Source organism: Sander vitreus, chromosome 19, assembly GCF_031162955.1.
Source record: "Sander vitreus isolate 19-12246 chromosome 19, sanVit1, whole genome shotgun sequence".
NCBI lineage: Eukaryota > Metazoa > Chordata > Actinopteri > Perciformes > Percidae > Sander > Sander vitreus.
The window spans coordinates 6,275,555-6,293,317 of NC_135873.1; the positions used below are offsets into that span (position 1 = coordinate 6,275,555).

Genomic DNA, 17,763 nt, shown 5'->3' on the forward strand with positions numbered 1-17,763 from the left:
GTTTCACCAACTAACAACTTCAACTAACCAATCGCCAATTTCAGTTCAATGTCCGTTTCTACTTCTATGAGCTACATTTACTGTTAATTAGTTTGTCTTGCATGGCAATGACGGGCTAAACATAAACCTTTCAGGAGTCACACAGTTAAACTTTAATTTAATCTTATTAACCTAATAACGTTGAACCATAACTTTCAGTGATTGGATAAAGTAGCTTGTGGAAAATACAGCTGTTATTTCAATGTGTCAGATACGTATTTAATCAAAAATGCATACCATCTGCTGCTATGTATATAATTATATATATATATATATATATATTTTTTTTTTAACCATGTATACTGAGCATCTTTTGCACAAAAATCTATTCCTATGAATTTAGTTTTTCCTTCTCATTTTCAGGTAGTAGTTTAAGTGTGTACTGGGCAGCTGTGTCTTTTAGGTTAATATGAGTATTGGATCGGGACATCGCTAATGTTTGAGTTCAGTAATTTCTCAGCAGGTGCATGCCAGATAACAATTTTAAACAACAAAATTAAAGTAGTTTTACACATTTGATGAACAGTAAGCATATGCCAAAGTACATAGCTAAGGAGTTGTTACCTCATATATATGTGCTGCAACATAACAAACTAAAGTATTTGTTGTCATTTTAAAAATTGATCTGATAGAAACATGCTGCCGTCGGATAGTCTGAGTGATTTAAAAAAAAAACAAAAAAAAACGACATTTCGGTCTAAAACAGGGCTGTTGTCCAGATCACCAAATCCGGTACAAGGTGGAAAATCTCATTGTATTTGAAAAGTCCTAAAGCTGCATGAACATTTCTAAATGTGTTTTGTTGTTGATGTAACTTGTAATTGCGGTTGTCATATTGCTGGCCAGTGCTGCTCGATTATGGAAATAAATCATAATCACGATTATTTTGGTCAAAATTGAAATCACGATTATTTAACACGATTACTCATTGACTTTTGGAAAGATGTTGCAATTATTGAACTTGATGTCTTTTGTATTTTTTGTCGCAATGAAGTTGTGAGAGACAGTGAAAATTGCAAAAATAATACTTCTTTAAAAGGAAACTTGTTTCGGGAAGAATAAAAATATTCTGGGCTGAGTTTTCCTAGCAACCTTACCAAAAAGGCTCAGGATGCTGCAAATGTGGGTATAATATGAAAATGGCTGGTGGATTTAAGACAAAAAATAATAATTTATTGAATGAATCAAATTTGAACATATAGAGGGTTTTCACGCCGCGTCATCAGACTGGAAATCGCCGTATTGGAGGTACTCTGCATCACAACAAAGCACACGCACTGAAGTAGATCCCAAACGTCGTCAAGGAAAATGGTTAATTATTGCCATGTTTTAGGTTGTACCAATAGGTCAGACCGAGAAAAACATTTGGAATATTATCGACTTCCAAAAGTTATTAAAAACCAGGGAGAGGAATGCCAGAAGTTATTGGAGGAAAGTAGGTGCTTGTGGTTGGCACTATGAAACTAAGATAGTGTACAGTGTAGATAGCAAACTGGGGGTCTTTGAAATGGAAAAAAAAAAACTATTGCGAGTCACTTGGCTACACCTTGAGTATCGCAGTGATATCATACAGTTAAGGTTAGGTTGATTAAAGACGTTATTGCATTACTTACTTTGGCCTTCACAACACAACGATCGTTGATGACTTGGTACTGCGTCTCCCTCACTCATCCACACACCATCTGGTTATAGGCCTACAAACCTTTGTAGGATTTAAGGTCTTCTGCTGTGTATGGGCTCGGCGAGAAAACCAGGTAGTTGACTATATCGGGATATGCAACTGAAGGAAGAATCACCGGGTCGTCATGGATCCAAGAAGAGGGAGCCAACTTGTAGGGATCTGCACCGCCAATAAACCGTAATTTCTCGAAATATTGCGCCTTTTCTTGTGGTCCAAGTCCTTCCCTATATGCCTTTGCATCTTGGACGCGTTTTGATGAGCTTTTCTGTTGTTTAGACGTGGCTACATTCACTGAAAGTATCCAAAGCGCACAATACTCCATTGTACTCCGTTCAGTTGTTTACACCGAGTGCCTCCAACATGGCCGCGCATCCGGGTTACCGCCCAGAACGTCACGTCGGTGAAAACCCTCTGTGTCAGTGGCTTGTTGATCTTTACATTGATAGTTCATTTCCTAACCTGGCCTGCCTGGGACACACATTCATACGGTTTGATAAAGTACTTATTGGACTTTAATTGCATTTCAATAACGAGCGTAGCTGTCCTCAATTTAGGATACCGTGTACGTCTCATCTCTGGTTTTTCCTGCATCCACCGTGTGTGTTTCTGTGTGCATGCGCGTCAGTCGCAGCGGGAACGGAGCAGCAGTCCCGCCCGCTGCAGAGAGCCGACACGATTGAAACGGCAGCAGCTTTCAGCGACTTTAGACTTTAGAGTAAAAAAACTCATTACAGCGTACATTGATGTTAAATGTATACAGGTTGGCAGGACGTTCTGAAATGTTAGGCACGGTCTTTCGCTGTACGTTTTGCTGGTAAATGTGAGATGTTCGAGTCACACACGTCTCGTCTTAATATCAGAAACAAGGAAATGAATTTGGCGTACGTGTGTTACGTCAACATGTTCTCACTCCCGCTTGGTCAGTGGCTCTCAGTGTCACATACTGATTCAACAGTCTGGCACATGGGACTGCTGTGATTGGTTAAAGTTGCAGGAAACTCGGGTTATTAGTCAGATTTGCGAATTGTGAATTTCTGGAGGGACTGATAAGGCCTCAAAACTTTGGCGTTAAAAAAAAAAAAAAAAAAATGAAGATGAAAATCCCCCCTTCCACTTTTCACTCTGCAAGACCTCCCTTATGATTTCTAAATGACTGGATATCTGAGTCTTACTGTCTGCTCTGGTTCAGATTTGACGGATTTGTTTTTCTTCTAAGAGATGCTTACTGACTTGAGAGTTTGTGGTGTTCTGTGAAAGAGGGGAGTTTCACTTTGAGTCAAATCTGCTGCTGGTTAGAGGTATTGGGTTTTTAATAAGCTACCACAAAAATATGGTCTGTCACCTTCTGGCTGCTCTTGTGTTCAGACTTTGAGAAATTAAAGTGTCAGTCTGGTTACAAGTCTGCATATTTGTGGACATCTGCGTGTTTACTCTGAATTAGCCAAATTGATTGAAAAATTTATTTTTGGGGAGTAGGTAGGCAAAATAAACAATTGATATTGGCAATATTAGAAAAACCTATTGCATGTTAAAATTGTCTTGGGAACTGATAATAATTACATCACATTTCTGGATTGGCATGCAGTTTGAAAGATAATACCTGTATGTACAGTATGTATGAAGTAGATCTCCTGAACGACCATATTCAGTAGCCTATATTTCGACATTGTAAAGCTCTCATACTTCCAATAACATTACAAGCATTTTATTTCCCCCTCAGAATATTGCTGTTGGCAGGATGGAGGAGCTTTTATCAATTTTCCCATGGCTCTCAGGCTACAGTTTTGTTTCAAGTACTGTAGCATGGAGAACAGTTTGGTTGGTGATAGTAATTCATCAGTGTAAAAGAGAAGCTGACAATCTTGGTTTGCAGAGTTGCATCAGAATAGAAAAATCGGGCTGTAAACTTTTACACTATGAAGGATGTTCCCGTCACTGTCTCATATGAATGTGTGTAGTCAGGCAAACAAACAGGTGACATTGCGGGAGTGTATGTGTGTTACTTCCACGTTCTACTTCTCTGATTTTTCTGTGTCTAAAACTTTCACCCAATGGCTAACGCTCATGGCGCTCTGTTGTTCTGTTAGGACCCTCATTCTGTCAGTCACGAGCCAGTCAAGCCAGCAGACGAAGCAAAGCACGGTGCTTCTGCCAGACATAGTCCGTACAATTAAATGGAAAAGAAATGCTGGATTCAGACAGTTACAGTTTAAAATATCTTCTTCACTGGAACTGCCTAGTTACATTTAGTGTGTTAGTCTATTGACTTTTTGAGAGAACAACAGAAAATATAATAGTGATAAACATGTAATTGTTGGTCTACACACAAGCATTAAGTTGTAGTGTAGTTATACATTTAATGACATCTGTAGGTGGATGGAAAAATACAAAAACGTCTTTTAGAGCCCGACCAATATATCGGTGGGCCGATATTAGGCATTTTCCAAACTATTGGTATTGGCATTTACAATGGCCGATTTAAAAAAAAAAAAAAAAAATTCATCAGAATCCTTTATAATGACAAATGATTCTGATAATTGAATATTAAAAAAATAAAATAAAAACGGACGAAACCACCAGAGACCACTCAACAACGTCCCTGTTGGCAATACTCTTTGATATTTTTGTTTTAGGACTTTAAGTTTCATATCTTAAGTTTGTATTTTTAGACATTTTATTTGTCAGAACTTTAATATATTTTGATGTTCCTCTGTTCTGTTGAGACAATAAAACAAACTATTATTTTTAAACTGCATTATCATATATTTTTTTAGTGAGGACTCATAAGTAACTACAAATAACTAATGTTAAGGAAATCTGAGAAGAAGACATTAGCTTGTAAGCCTACTTATAAGCTTTATAGCATTTGTTTGTTTAACACCTTTTTTTGAAAGAGGCAGATTCTATGCTACAAATTTAAACTTTCATCGATTAATCTGCTAATTCTCTCAGCTAATAATGGTTTTGCCTATAAAATGTCAGAAAATTGTGAATAATTGCACGTTACAATTTCCTACAAGATGTACACCTACCCTTCACCATACCTAGAGATTGGCATGGGGTACTTTCCATAAAACATCTCTCAATGCAAATCAAACCAGCTATTAGGCTAACTGAAATAAAACCATTCCAATCTCTAGGTATCGTGAAGGGGATGTGATGATGTGGGGCTATTTTAATTCCAAAGGCCAAGGGAACTTTATCAGGATCATAGTATCCTGGATCCATGAAATAACTGGCCTTTAAAAATAAAAATCTGCCTGCCTCTATGGGAATTTAACATAGGGGTGCACTTACTTATGCCCCCTGTATTTTAAGGAAGAACATTTATTTATTTACGATACATTATTCATTCACAAAGAAAATTGGTGTCCTTAAAGGTTGGATTTTTCCTCATTTTTTTAATTAAGCCATTAAGATCAATTTTCAAAAGATGATTTTTTATTTATTTTTTATTTCCTCTTTTTAGTCAACTTTAGCATGGGTTCATAAACTTATGAGTGCCACTGTATTCAGATGCGTGTTTTGTTGAACAGTCCAAAACCCAAAGATATTTAGTTAACGATCATATACAGTATGAGAAAACAAAAGCATCAAATTGTCACATGTGAAGCAGAAACCAGCAAATGTCAGACATTTTAGCTTGAATCAATTTATTAGGGCTGCAGCTGTCGATTATTTTAGTAATCAAGGATTCTAACGATTATTCCATTGATTAATCGGATAAGAAATGCTTTTGCTTTATAGTAAAAAGCAATAGTAAATATATAAAAAGGTCTCATTTTTAGAAAAACAACTATTTTATTGCTTAAATTGCATACAATGACAGGAATAGACGCTAATATTTTTAAACACTGACTGCATTGGCCACCCTGCCCCTAAATTAGGTGGCCAAAGTTAATTTTTTGATGGCCTAAATGTAAATCTTTTTCATCCCCCTTCCCCTTCATGCCTCTGGCTTTTACACTGCATACAAAAAAGCTGTTCACTAAGCACCAGGTACATGTGACTGTACAAAAAAAAAAATAATAATCGCTGTTTGCATAGTAGCATGCTGTAGTTGTGTAAAACACTGTACGAGAGACTGCATGCAGACGTTAATGTTACCTTGTGGAACTTGTCTGCTGACCGTGACACACAGTCCAGAGGTTTAGCTTAAAATGATCCTAAACCTTCTGTTGTTTTCTCCGCCTGTCTCTTCTCTTAGCCCCTCACTGTTAACGCTCTCTTCCTTCATTTTGTAATCTGTGCCGTCAGTCTTCACGGCATGTGTCAGCCCGTTATGCGACAGTTATAATCATCCGTGCGTAAATACATTGGTATACAACGTTAGTTACATTGTTTTAACGAAGCTTCGAGGCAAAGAATTTAGCATCAAGGATTTTTAGTAAACAAATTATTGGAGTTACTCGAGGAATCATTTCAGCCCTGCAATTTATCAAGGTAGTTTCACTAGTTTGTAGATCTAATAAAGTGATTAGTTGAGTAATTGTTGAATTGTTAACTAAACTGTTGGATCATTCTGACTGTCTGGTAGCGTTATGCCGCTGCTTCAGCTTTCCTTATCTTTGCTCAATTGGCAGTTTGCACTTTTAAAGACATAATGGTGACATCATAATGTAAATGTTTGTCCTGCTTTAATGTTTACCAAACGTTATGTCCTCATAAAACAAGTTAACAACTTAAGACCCAGGTGCTAGTATTTTGGACACGGGCACAACACAACAGCCACTACACTGTACCTCTGCAAGCCAACAGTGACCTCACTCTCACTTCCCAGTGAAGGCCCAGAGTCCGGACATCCTCTTCCACTGCTTTACATCTACTGTTAATGGAACAACTGTCTGTCCCATCTCATACCAGTTCACTGGCCTTGGCACATATACCCATGAGTAACCATGCCAGGGTAAGCTAGCAAGTTGGCTTAGCAGCTTAATGGACCTATCAGGTTCCTAATAGGATATTGCCAAAGTAAAAAAGACCTCATTACAGGGTTCGTAAACAGAAGGGGATAAGACAAGTACGGGAAATGAGTTTGATAGTTTACAAGTCTTGAAAGGCAGAGCAACTCAGCAGAGGTTTAGATTAGTGCAGAAGAGTGTGTGTGTGTGTGTGTGTGTGTGTGTGTGTGTGAGAGAGACACACAACTACAGTGCTTTATCCCATGGTGTCGACATTAATGACACTCTTGCATTATTTGGAGGCAGTTATGTTGGCATAGAGCTATTCATATACTGTATATCCTTGTTGACAAATATTCATTTTGATGCATCTGAATGTTCAGCTTTGACTGGAAAGATGAGGATAGGGGAAATTATGCTTTTACATGTTCAACTTCAACAAAACTACTGGAGAATGTTGGTTGTTTCGTTAAATACTTATAATGAACTTTGCAAATGATTGCTTCCCCATATTCTGTTTTTAAGTGGTAGAAATGCAGCCAATTCATCAGTTTCACAACTTCTGAAATACATTTTAAAAGTGCAGTGGTAGGCATTGTCGAATGAAGAAGTTTCCAGTTTTGTATAATGCTTATTTTAGACATTTCCTTGACACTCTCAAGGGTTATGATATTCACTGTCAAAAGGACAAATCCTTAAAATGTGCTGCTATTCCTTTTATTCTTTAGTACAAAACCGCATTGAAATAAATATAAAATAAAACTACATCAATTAGCTCTATAGCCTTATGTTGGTCTGTCTTTCTCTCCACCTTGAAACTGATAAATGACACATATTATGAGCTTAATGCTTATGTGTCCTGTCTTGCTGTTTATTTCTCATTCTAGTAAAAATACTATTATGTTGCCTGATTTCTTACCACTGCTATTTGGCTGCAGTGTTTCGCACCCTCATTGTGTCCAGAGGAATGGGTGATGGTAAGCAGGAAGTGAGATTAGTCCGTATGAAGAGCGAATCAGACGAAACTCCTCTTCTTACAGAGCATCGTTTTCCTCCATTGACCTCTGGCCTGATCTTAGAGTGTCTATGTGTGTGTGTTAGAGGGAAAACAAAATCAGTTTTAGCGCTCACAGTTTTCTGTTTTTGGTGCTGCAGCACACGCCAAAGGGCATCATTTGCAAAGAAATATAAATTGAGAAATATTGTGTGGAGAACACTTGAAAGGAAACCTTAAACCTGTTACAAAATGATATAGGAATACAATAACTTAAAAAATGTGATTAATGGACTAATTTTGATATTAAATGATGGACTAAACTTTTGTGCAACTTTGCCATCAAGTATGTGATTTCAGAGAGTCAAGCTTACCTGAAGGAATTGCAGATGCAACAGTCAGCATGTCTTTCTTTTTTTCTTTGCAACTCTACCTATTGTGGTTTCCTGTGTTTACAGTCCTCTTTTCTAGTTAGTGTTTGTGTCTCGAGTGAGTGTGTTAAAGTGAGCTCATGGAAGTGATGCGTATATAACTAAACGGTGGTATTTCACAGAACTTGCAACCCCAACACTTCTGACCGCCTTAATCTGTCTTTTTACACATCACTTCTTCGCAGTAAGCCAGTCTTACGGTCTGCAATATAAAGTAGGCTACTTGAAGCTTGGTAGAGATTAGGGATGTGAATTGTGATACATGCACACTGTAGAAACGCATAAAAGCATTACATTCAAAAATAGCAGGTAAATGCAGCCATGACTGTTTCATGTTTGTTATGTGCAGACATAGCTTCACCACATCCTCCTTACTCTCCTTGTGTATCCACCTATAAATCCTTGCACTTCAACTCTGTGTAGATCCCATTCTTCCTCTCTCCACAACACGCCATCCACTTCTTCTTGCCTCGCCTTTAATCTCACCCCACACTTCGCTTTCCCTGCAGTATCTTTTCCTCCATCGCTCCCTTTTTAAAGGGGTGGTGTGAGGTTTAGAAGGGGGAGGAGGGGAAGGGAGAAGAGAGCCGTCTGGAATCCATTAGCTAGTTGAGGCATCAGTGTTTCACTGTGAGAACCTTATTGATTGCCCTCCTTTATAATTATTCCACCTCCACTCCCTCTTTCTGGCTCTTGCACCAATCATGCTTTCAGTTTATCTCGCTTTCTCCTGCCCTTATCCCCTCATTGCCTTTTTTTTTCCCCATCGCCTTTTTGCTATTTTCATCCCTCTATTTGTGTGTGCGTCCTTTTTTTTTCTTCTTTTTTTTTCTTCTTTTTTTTCTTCAAATTCACACTGTGCCTGCGTGCCGAAACCCCTAACCAACCGAGTGACACACTATCGGTGTGTTTATTGATGGCATGTAAGATGTATTGACATACTTATCAGCAGCATGCAACGCTACCGCATCCTGCACAAGGAGAAAATCTGACTCACTTACACACTCTGTCTTGTAGACACATGTACACACACAAACACACCTCTGTACAGTCACATCCATGTGCTGCATACATGTAGGCCTACCTCCTCTTTATACCAGCCATGTGCCGTAAGCTGCATGTAACTGTAGTGCCTTAATAGATTAGATGAACATAGGCAACAGTCTGAGTTGATATCTTACCAGGTTTAGGGTCAATGTTGAGCCTTTTTTTGTCACAAAGGATTTAAAAACGGAACAGTTTGCATTTCTGTAACAATTAAGGCACTGAAAACGTTTGCATATAGTCTGTAAGCAATCTGGGGGAAAAAAACAACCTTTGCAGTTAGAGATGTTCCGATACTGGTATCTGTATCGACTCCGATACTGCCTAAAACGCTGGTATCGGGAAGTACTGGAGTTTATGCACCGATCCGATACCACGTAATGAAGCCCTAAAGAAAATCTACCTTAAAGTAGTTTATTTATGTTCTTTTTCCGTTATAACTGACTGTCAAACTGCAGAATAAAAGAAAGTTCTGGGGCGTTCATTGTTTGTGTGTGTTCATGTTTCACAAAGAGTTTAACCTGAGCCAGACCGACAACAAAGATAGAAATCATATCACATCCATACAGGGATAGTAATTTACAGTTGTTAAAATATATGACACACTGGTAACGGATCAGTACTCGGTATCGGCCGATACGCAAGTTCAGGTATCAGAATCGGTATCGGGAAGCAAAATATTGTATCGGACCATCTCGATTTGCAGTGTTATTTTCGCTCTACTACAAAGCTGTGTGCACCGTAGGAACATTACAGTGGTGCTGAAGAATGTGTCGTCTATGAATGAGTATGGTCACATATCTGCAGTGATATGCACTCGGATAGTTTGTTATTGCTGCAGCGAGAGGCTGATTGAACGCTCTGGGAAAGACTTTCACCCCGGTATGTTTTTAACAAGCTCTAGTAATACACGTGTTTGATAGGGGTGGATTTAGAGCTGCAACGATTACTCTATTTATCAATCGACAGAAAATGTATCAAAGAAAATAAGTCTAGCATCAGCTGTTTCTGGCTGTCAAATGTGACAATTTGATGCTTTTCTTTGTCATACATGACAAAAAACGAAATCTTTTAAAAGACATTTGAACATGTCATTTTTCACATTAATTGATTAATCAAAAAATAATCAGCAGATGAATTGATAATGAAAACAATTGTTTATTGGAGCCCTAATTCAATTTGATTCGGTTTATTGGTGTCATATTTTTAATTCAGACTTGATTCCTAATTCATGAAATGGAAAACGGGGTAGCTATGTTCTGGCTCTTACTCCAGTGCACTTTGTACCAACAATGGAAGAACTACTGACTGATATTTTTAGTTCACTTAATTGAAAAATGAAGCTAACTGACCTTGATGAAGAGATGTCTGACCAAAGTAAAATAGCAGAGTAACGTGCAGAAGTATGCACCTTTTTTCTTTCAGAAAGTTAACAGCAACAATTTGGAGGCATGTTAAAGTATTCTGTCTGTATGGGGAATAAGGAAATCAAATTGTATAACTGGTCACATGGCTTGTGCATCAGCGTACGGGTCTAACACAAACTGTGGACTGAGGAATTTTTCTCACCTAATCATAGTTGGCTGAAGTTTTTTTTTTAACCACCACTGATGTTAGATTTATCTGATGTATATCCAGAAGCAAACAATATGTGGCTGTCCTAGAGCTCTGGCTTCATGCTTATTATATGGATGATGCTAGCTGCAGGTTGTAACCTGGCTGGCGTGTCAATAACTGACGCACTGCCAAAGCTTTTGGCTTTGAAAATGCTGCCCGTACTTTCTATCCTGCTTTTCTGTCCTTTTTAGTACCTTGTGTGCAGGCCACACAAGGTATAATTGCTTGTAACAGGTTGTAGACATTGCTGCTTTACCAAGAAACATCGACTTCAGCTGTGAAATGTTGCAGGTTTACAGCCTTTTTACTATACATGTGGTCTCAGCAGTGGTTTCCTTAACATGCTGACTAAGAGTTCATGTATGACTCAATCACAGTTCAGCCTCCTGGAAGCCTGATGAATCAGTAAAGTTGACTGTCCACTTTTAGTAAAGGGTCTTTGGAATGAGTGAAGGTATATGATGCTGTCATAATAGTGGGAAATTAATGATTAATTGGCGGTAATGTCATGAAGATGTAGCGCTTAAAAGCGCACAACATCCACAGTTGAGGAGAGAAGACTCTAAAAAGCAAAATGAGCAGTTATGCGTTTGTCATCCTCCCAGTTTCGGATTTACATGACAGATCACCCCTTGCTTTCTTTACATCTAAAGAGGGTCGTGGGGCCTGATGGGGCGGCATGACACACACTTTTACTGACAAATAGGTTGATTTAAATACTTAGCGGAAAGTTGATGTTTCCTGTGTATCATGTCGGGTAGCTGTACACCAAAGAGAGGCAGCAGACTTTTTTAGAAAACACCTGAACCGTTAGTTCCAAAATGTCTTTTTGGGCAGCTGCAGGTCTGTGTTTCCATCTACTTATATTTTACCAACGTTTCATTTGACAACCCTTTCTTATAATTATGTGCTGTTAGCAATGCTGAAAGAGTAGTCACTTGTTTGTGATTGTCTGATTTTTAGACAAAGAAAGTTAGACTTTTGTCATGTCAGTGTCCTAGACAACATGTTCAGTTGGCAGCACAGCACTGTGCCCTCTGATTTTAATAATCATTTTGAAACATTTTAATTTAGTATATTCTGGCACACATCCCTGTGATTTTGCATACAAATGTAAATGACTCAGTCTCCTTGTTTTAAAGAGCTTTTTACAATCAACTGCGTTGACAGTGTTTACCCTGTTATCAATTAGCGGTATCTACTTTTCAAAAAGCTGCATGTTGCCTCAGACCAAATCTTGACTGAAACTATTGAACTGAAAGAAGGCATCAGGAAAGTATCAATTCAGATGCATTTTTACAATTCAGATCAGCAGACATGAAGCCTAAAAGCTATTGCTATCGGTTTGTAGTGTTCCACACTTAATGGATTTAGTGCCATATGGTCAAACAATGAGGTCTGTATCAGCCCCACATTTGACTTATTAGACATTTAAAGCTTTAGGTTTAAAAAAATGTATAACCAAGATAAGTATGTGTAGTCACTGTAATCTCAAGCCGTCCACGCCTTTATTGTTGGGTTTCATGTGGTGACTTGCAGCCTGTTTTTAATGTGCCATTGGCAGGGATTAGTTTGAGTAAAGTTCAGTGTCTTTTCACCTGCTTTAACCTGCCTGCTGACACTGACACGTCCTGTCACTTATCTTTATTTGAGCACTGTGCCACTACACACTGTCAAGGCCGTGTGTGTGTGTGTGTGTGTGTGTGTGTGTGTGTGTGTGTGTGTGTGTGTGTGTGTGTGTGTGTGTGTGTGTGTGTGTGTGTGTACGTACGTACGTACGTACGTACCGGTTCGCATCACGGTTTTGGGGTCAGTTGGGGTTTTTGGTTTTAACATGCCTTTCCTTTATTTAGCTACAATTCTGGCTAGGAACATAAACACTTCTTCATTGCCAAATCTTTATTAAAAGAATAGGTTTTCTTATTAATGCAAACAAAAAATGCACTTTGTTATTCATATATATATATATATATATATATATATATATATATATATATATATATATATATATATATATATATATATATATATATATATATATATATATATATGACACACACACATACAAATGACCCCATTATAGACTAAGGCCATCAACATAAAGTGAAGCATAAGCTCAAGATTTTAAAACGGTAGCCTACAACATGTCAAATCTTAATGGAAAGATTAGTTTTCCACTTGACATTAAAGTGCAGTATTTAAAATACAATGAAGTGCTTATCAAAAAAATCACATTAAGTGCAACCTAAGCCAAACACACACTGTACACTGTTTTCAAAACAACAGGTTCAGTTCATTATTTTCATGTTGTTTGGGATTTACTATGTTGCCGAAATGTCAGTGAGAGGGGATATTATAGCGTGGCTCAAGTAATGTCGTTAAAATTTTAGTGCTTAACTGTTTGATATTAATGAACGTCCGTTACATTCAAGCCATTGCCAAAAGAGTTGCTACAAAGCTAATTAAGACTATCAGCTCCACACAACACACTCTGTATTTCTCAGTATGGCTGCGTTTAGAAGATTGTGTTGTCCGGTGACTTTCCTGCGCAGAAGCCCGAGTGAAGATACTGACCTCTTCTGAAGAGTCCATGTTTTTTTTCAATCTACCATGTCCTTCTTGGCTATTTGCAACTTTGTGGAGGAGGGGTGGGGGCGTGTGCGCGATCACAGAAGGCTTGTATCATGTGGACACGCCGACAGTGTTGTTGTCATTACTTAGAATTCCTCATGGGGGAGACAAAAACTATGCACTATTAATCATATGCTGTAATTCTGCATCCTCCACAACTGCATATCTTTGGCTATAAACCCACCCGAACCGTGAATAGTGGACCAAACGGTTCAGATTTTTTACTTGAACCGTTCTATCCCTAGTGTTTATGCTGTGTGTGTTTGTGGTTAATAACCAGCCCACTCATGTTTTCTTCTCACTTTGTCTTTGCAGGAAGTTCGGGGAGCGCCCTCAGCCACTGCGCCTAACAAGGTGAGTGTGCGCATACACATTTATACACACAACATATTCTTCCCTTAACACCTTTTCTCGTCATGGTGGTATTTGTATGTCTACCTATGTGTACTTTACACATTTGTGTGAATACAGTAATACATTAACAACGCGTCAGGAAAAATCTAACAGCATTTACTTAGAGGTGGGGCCTCTAAGTAAATGCTGTTAGATTTTTCCTTCAAAAGCAGTTTAATGTCAGGAAGGTTAAAAACTAACAAAAACAAACAAATGCATAAAATACACTAACTACTCACCATTGAGTCACTGCTCATTTCTGGTGGTGATGCAGAAAAAGTTAGAGCTACATCTGTAATGACCATAGAATAAATATAGATGCCGATTTGCTGCATGTTGCCACGATAACAACAAAAACAACAGAATGTTAATGTACCAAACAACATCATTGCATGCATAGTTTCACTGTGTGATTCTGGCCTGATCGTCCATTCTTCCACCATTGGACAGCCGTTATCGGTTGACCCCCGCTGTATTACATCATTTTTGTTCTGCTATTGATTGTTCATGAGTTAGATCTCTGTAGTTTTTCACACTCTCTGAGACATGCCTTTAAAGCGGGGAAAATAAGTATTGAACGCGTCAACATTTTTCTCAGTAAAGATGTTTCTGATGGGGCTGATTTTTCACCAGATGTCAGTAACAACCCAAGTAATCCACACATACAAGAAATCATAACATGTTGGTCCATGACAAAAGTTGTGTAATAAAGTGGAATGATAATGGGAATAAATATTGAACACATGGGGGAAAAGGGGTGTAAAAAGGCACGGGAAGCCAATAAACCAGCTGAAATCAGTCAGTATTTAGGAAGCAATCCTGCCCCCTATTAGTGCAAATTATTATCAGCTGGATTAGTCCTAATTGATGGCCTATAAAAAGGTTTCTCATTACCAAGGTGTCGCTCAAGAAGCATTTCATGATGGGTAAAAGCAAAGAGCTGGCCCAAGACCTTCGCAAGCTTATTGTAGAAAAACATACGGGTGGCATTGGTTACAGACAAACATCTAAACTTCTGAAAGTTCTAGTGAGCACTGTTGGGGCCATTATCCGGAAGTGGAAAGAACATAATTTCACCATTAACCGGCCACGACCAGGCCATGGCCTCTATGCACGCTCACCACGCAAGGCACCACTGCTCAAGAAAAGGCATGTGGACACTCGCTTAAAGTTTGCTGCACAACATCTGGACGAGCCAATGACATACTGGGAGAATATAATCTGGTCAGAGGAGACCAAAATCAAACTCTTTGGCTGTCATAGCATATACCATGTTTGGAGGAGAAATGGCACTGCACCTCACCCTAAAAACACTATACCGGCACTGGCAGACTTCATATAATTGAAGGAAGGATGAATGGAGAAATGCACCGTGACATTCTTGATAAGAATCTGCTGCCATCCATCAGGATGCTGAAGATGAAACGAGGGTGGACATTTCAGCAAGACAATGATCCCAAACACACGGCCAAGGAAACTCTCAATTGGTTTCAGAGAAAGAACATTAGAATGGCCCAGTCAATCACCCGACTTGAATCCAATTGAAAACCTCTGGAAAGAACTAAAGATCAGAGTTCATAGAGGATGCCCCCAGAACCTTCAAGATTTGAAGACCGTTTGTGTGGAAGAATGGGCAAAAATCACAGCTGAGCAATGTGTGCGACTAGTTTCTTCATACAGGAGGCGTCTTGAAACTTAGTATAGAATAAATAAATAAAATAAATTTCAGCAAGTGTGTGCAATACTTTTCCCCTGTGTCATTTGACTTTATTACACGCAACTTAATTTATGGACTTATTTATTTTGAGATCTTTGTGTGTGGATTACTTGGGATGTTACTGACATGTGGTGAAAATCTCATGCCGATAGCCCCATCAGAAATATCTTTACTGAGAAAAATGTTGACTCGTTCAATACTTATTTTCCCCGCTGTATATACTTGTGTTCAAATGAGTTCATTTGAACACAAGCAGTTGTTTGTAGGCAAAACTCAAAGCCCTAAGCTGTGCCCTGCATTCAGCATAGCTTTGACTAGCAGCGCTGCAAGTTTTTGATTATTCTATTTCTCTTATGTTTGTTCCAAGTCATTTAGAGCAACATTTGGTTGAACACATAACGTTGATGGATGTTGTGGCTTGCTTCTGGACGTTTGTGTGTGTTGTGTGTGCACTTGTTAGCTTGTTGGTGTTTCTTATTGTTACTGGGAACAGACGTGTGTGTGTGTGTGTGTGTGTGTGTGCGCGTGCGTGCGTGTGCGTGCACTTGTCCTTTGCACGTGGCTCTTGGTGGGGAAAATAAGGGGTTGCATACTGCCTGGAACTGCCGAGCATGGTTTTGGAAAAAAAGAGGCCCCAGCACCTTTTGATGTGTCCCCTTCTTCATTCATGTGCTGCCAGTCCGCTGGCTTGCAATGGCCCCTCTATTTGTCTGATGGTTTGGATGGCCAGAAATACGACGGACACAAAACCGTCTTAATCGAGCAGCTGAAGGGATGAAAACGCAACTCCTTTAGTGTTTATGTATCTTTCCTGTGTATCATGGTGTCGTGTCTCTTTGTATCTGCAGCACGGACAGCTAAAATAGTGCATCGTTCTGCAGGGGCGTTTTTAGGGCAGCTAAAGCCCTGGGTCCTACAGGGCCGCTCCGTCAGGAAGGCTACTCGACTGGAAATACAATACACGACACACATACACTGGAAATGAGCGCACTCAGACGTGGTACACATGCACAAATCTACACACAAACAGACACACCACCACATTAACATATAGGCTGGATAAGCTGCCTCCTATGTTAGGGGAGCAGCCCCTTCGTGTGTGTGTGTGTCTTCTTTTACAGGGGGTCTTGTGACAGTACCGCTCTGCTGTAGACGCTGTGGCAGATGTACAGGACAGATGCCTGTCTGCTCTGCTGCATCTGTAGCCTGGCTTAACCCAGCCCCTCACACATACACACACACACACACACACACACACACACACACACACACACACACACACACACACACACACACACACGCCCAACCCCTGTAGTGCCTGCTGTTGAATAGATAAATTGAAGTGGCTATTACTCTAACTTCCTGTCTCTGATGAAATAGGGCATTGATTTCCCAGTTTGCAGTGTATATTTTTTTATTAATTTCTCTCTCTCTCTCTCTCTCTCTCTCTCTCTCTCTCTCTCTCTCTCTCTCTCTCTCTCTCTCTCTCCTTATCTCTCTAGTTATATTCAACTGTTTTTGGTTTATCCTGTCCTTAATGTTTATATGCATATTGATATTCTTTTTATGCATGTCTTTGTTTGTCATTTTGTGTGTCTGCACACTACTCGCATAGGAAATGGAGCTGTGCACTGGTCACTGTCTCTCTCACTTCTCCTTCCCATCTTTGGCTCTCAGTCCATCTTGCTCTCTGAATGTCACTTCGTCTCATAAAATCTTGTTGCCTAAAATTGAAAATATTTTAACCTTGCACTATTTCCTGGAACTATTTCCTATATAACACTATTTGACACTATTTCCTTTTTTATTCATGCATTATTGTATCACTGTCCTTAATGACTTTTTACTAGTTACTACTCAAGCATATCTTTTAATGGTGCATAAAATATGAGGTGAATGACACACTCACACTCACCTAAAGGATTAGGAATCCCATACTAATACCGTGTTTGACCCTATTCTATCAATATGGGCCAACATTTCTAAAGAATGCTTCCAGCACCTTATTGAATCAATGACGCAAAGAATTAAGGCAGTTCTGAAGGCAAAAGGGATCCCCCCCCACACCATTACACCACCACCACCAGCCTGCACAGTGGTAACAAGGCATGACGGATCCATGTTCTCATTCTGTTTACGCCAAATGACTCTGACTCTACCATCTGAATGTCTCAACAGAAATTGAGACTCATCAGACCAGGCAACATTTTTCCAGTCTTCAACTGTCCAATTTTGGTGAGCTCGTGCAAATTGTAGCCTCATTTTTCTATTTTTAGTGGAGATGAGTGGTACCCGGTGGGATCTTCTGCTGGTGT

At 39.2% G+C, this 17,763-nt stretch overlaps 1 protein-coding gene across 3 annotated transcripts in view; it reads left to right on the forward strand.

Annotated features, from left to right (window-relative positions):
* rbpjb (recombination signal binding protein for immunoglobulin kappa J region b) overlaps positions 1 to 17,763 on the forward strand; it is a 59,148-nt gene that overhangs the window by 24,397 nt on the left and 16,988 nt on the right. For all 3 annotated transcript variants that reach the window (XM_078275562.1, XM_078275561.1, XM_078275563.1), the window contains exon 2: positions 13,654 to 13,692. In XM_078275562.1, coding sequence (XP_078131688.1) covers positions 13,654 to 13,692 — 39 coding nt within the window. The remainder of the gene's footprint in view (positions 1 to 13,653; positions 13,693 to 17,763) is intronic.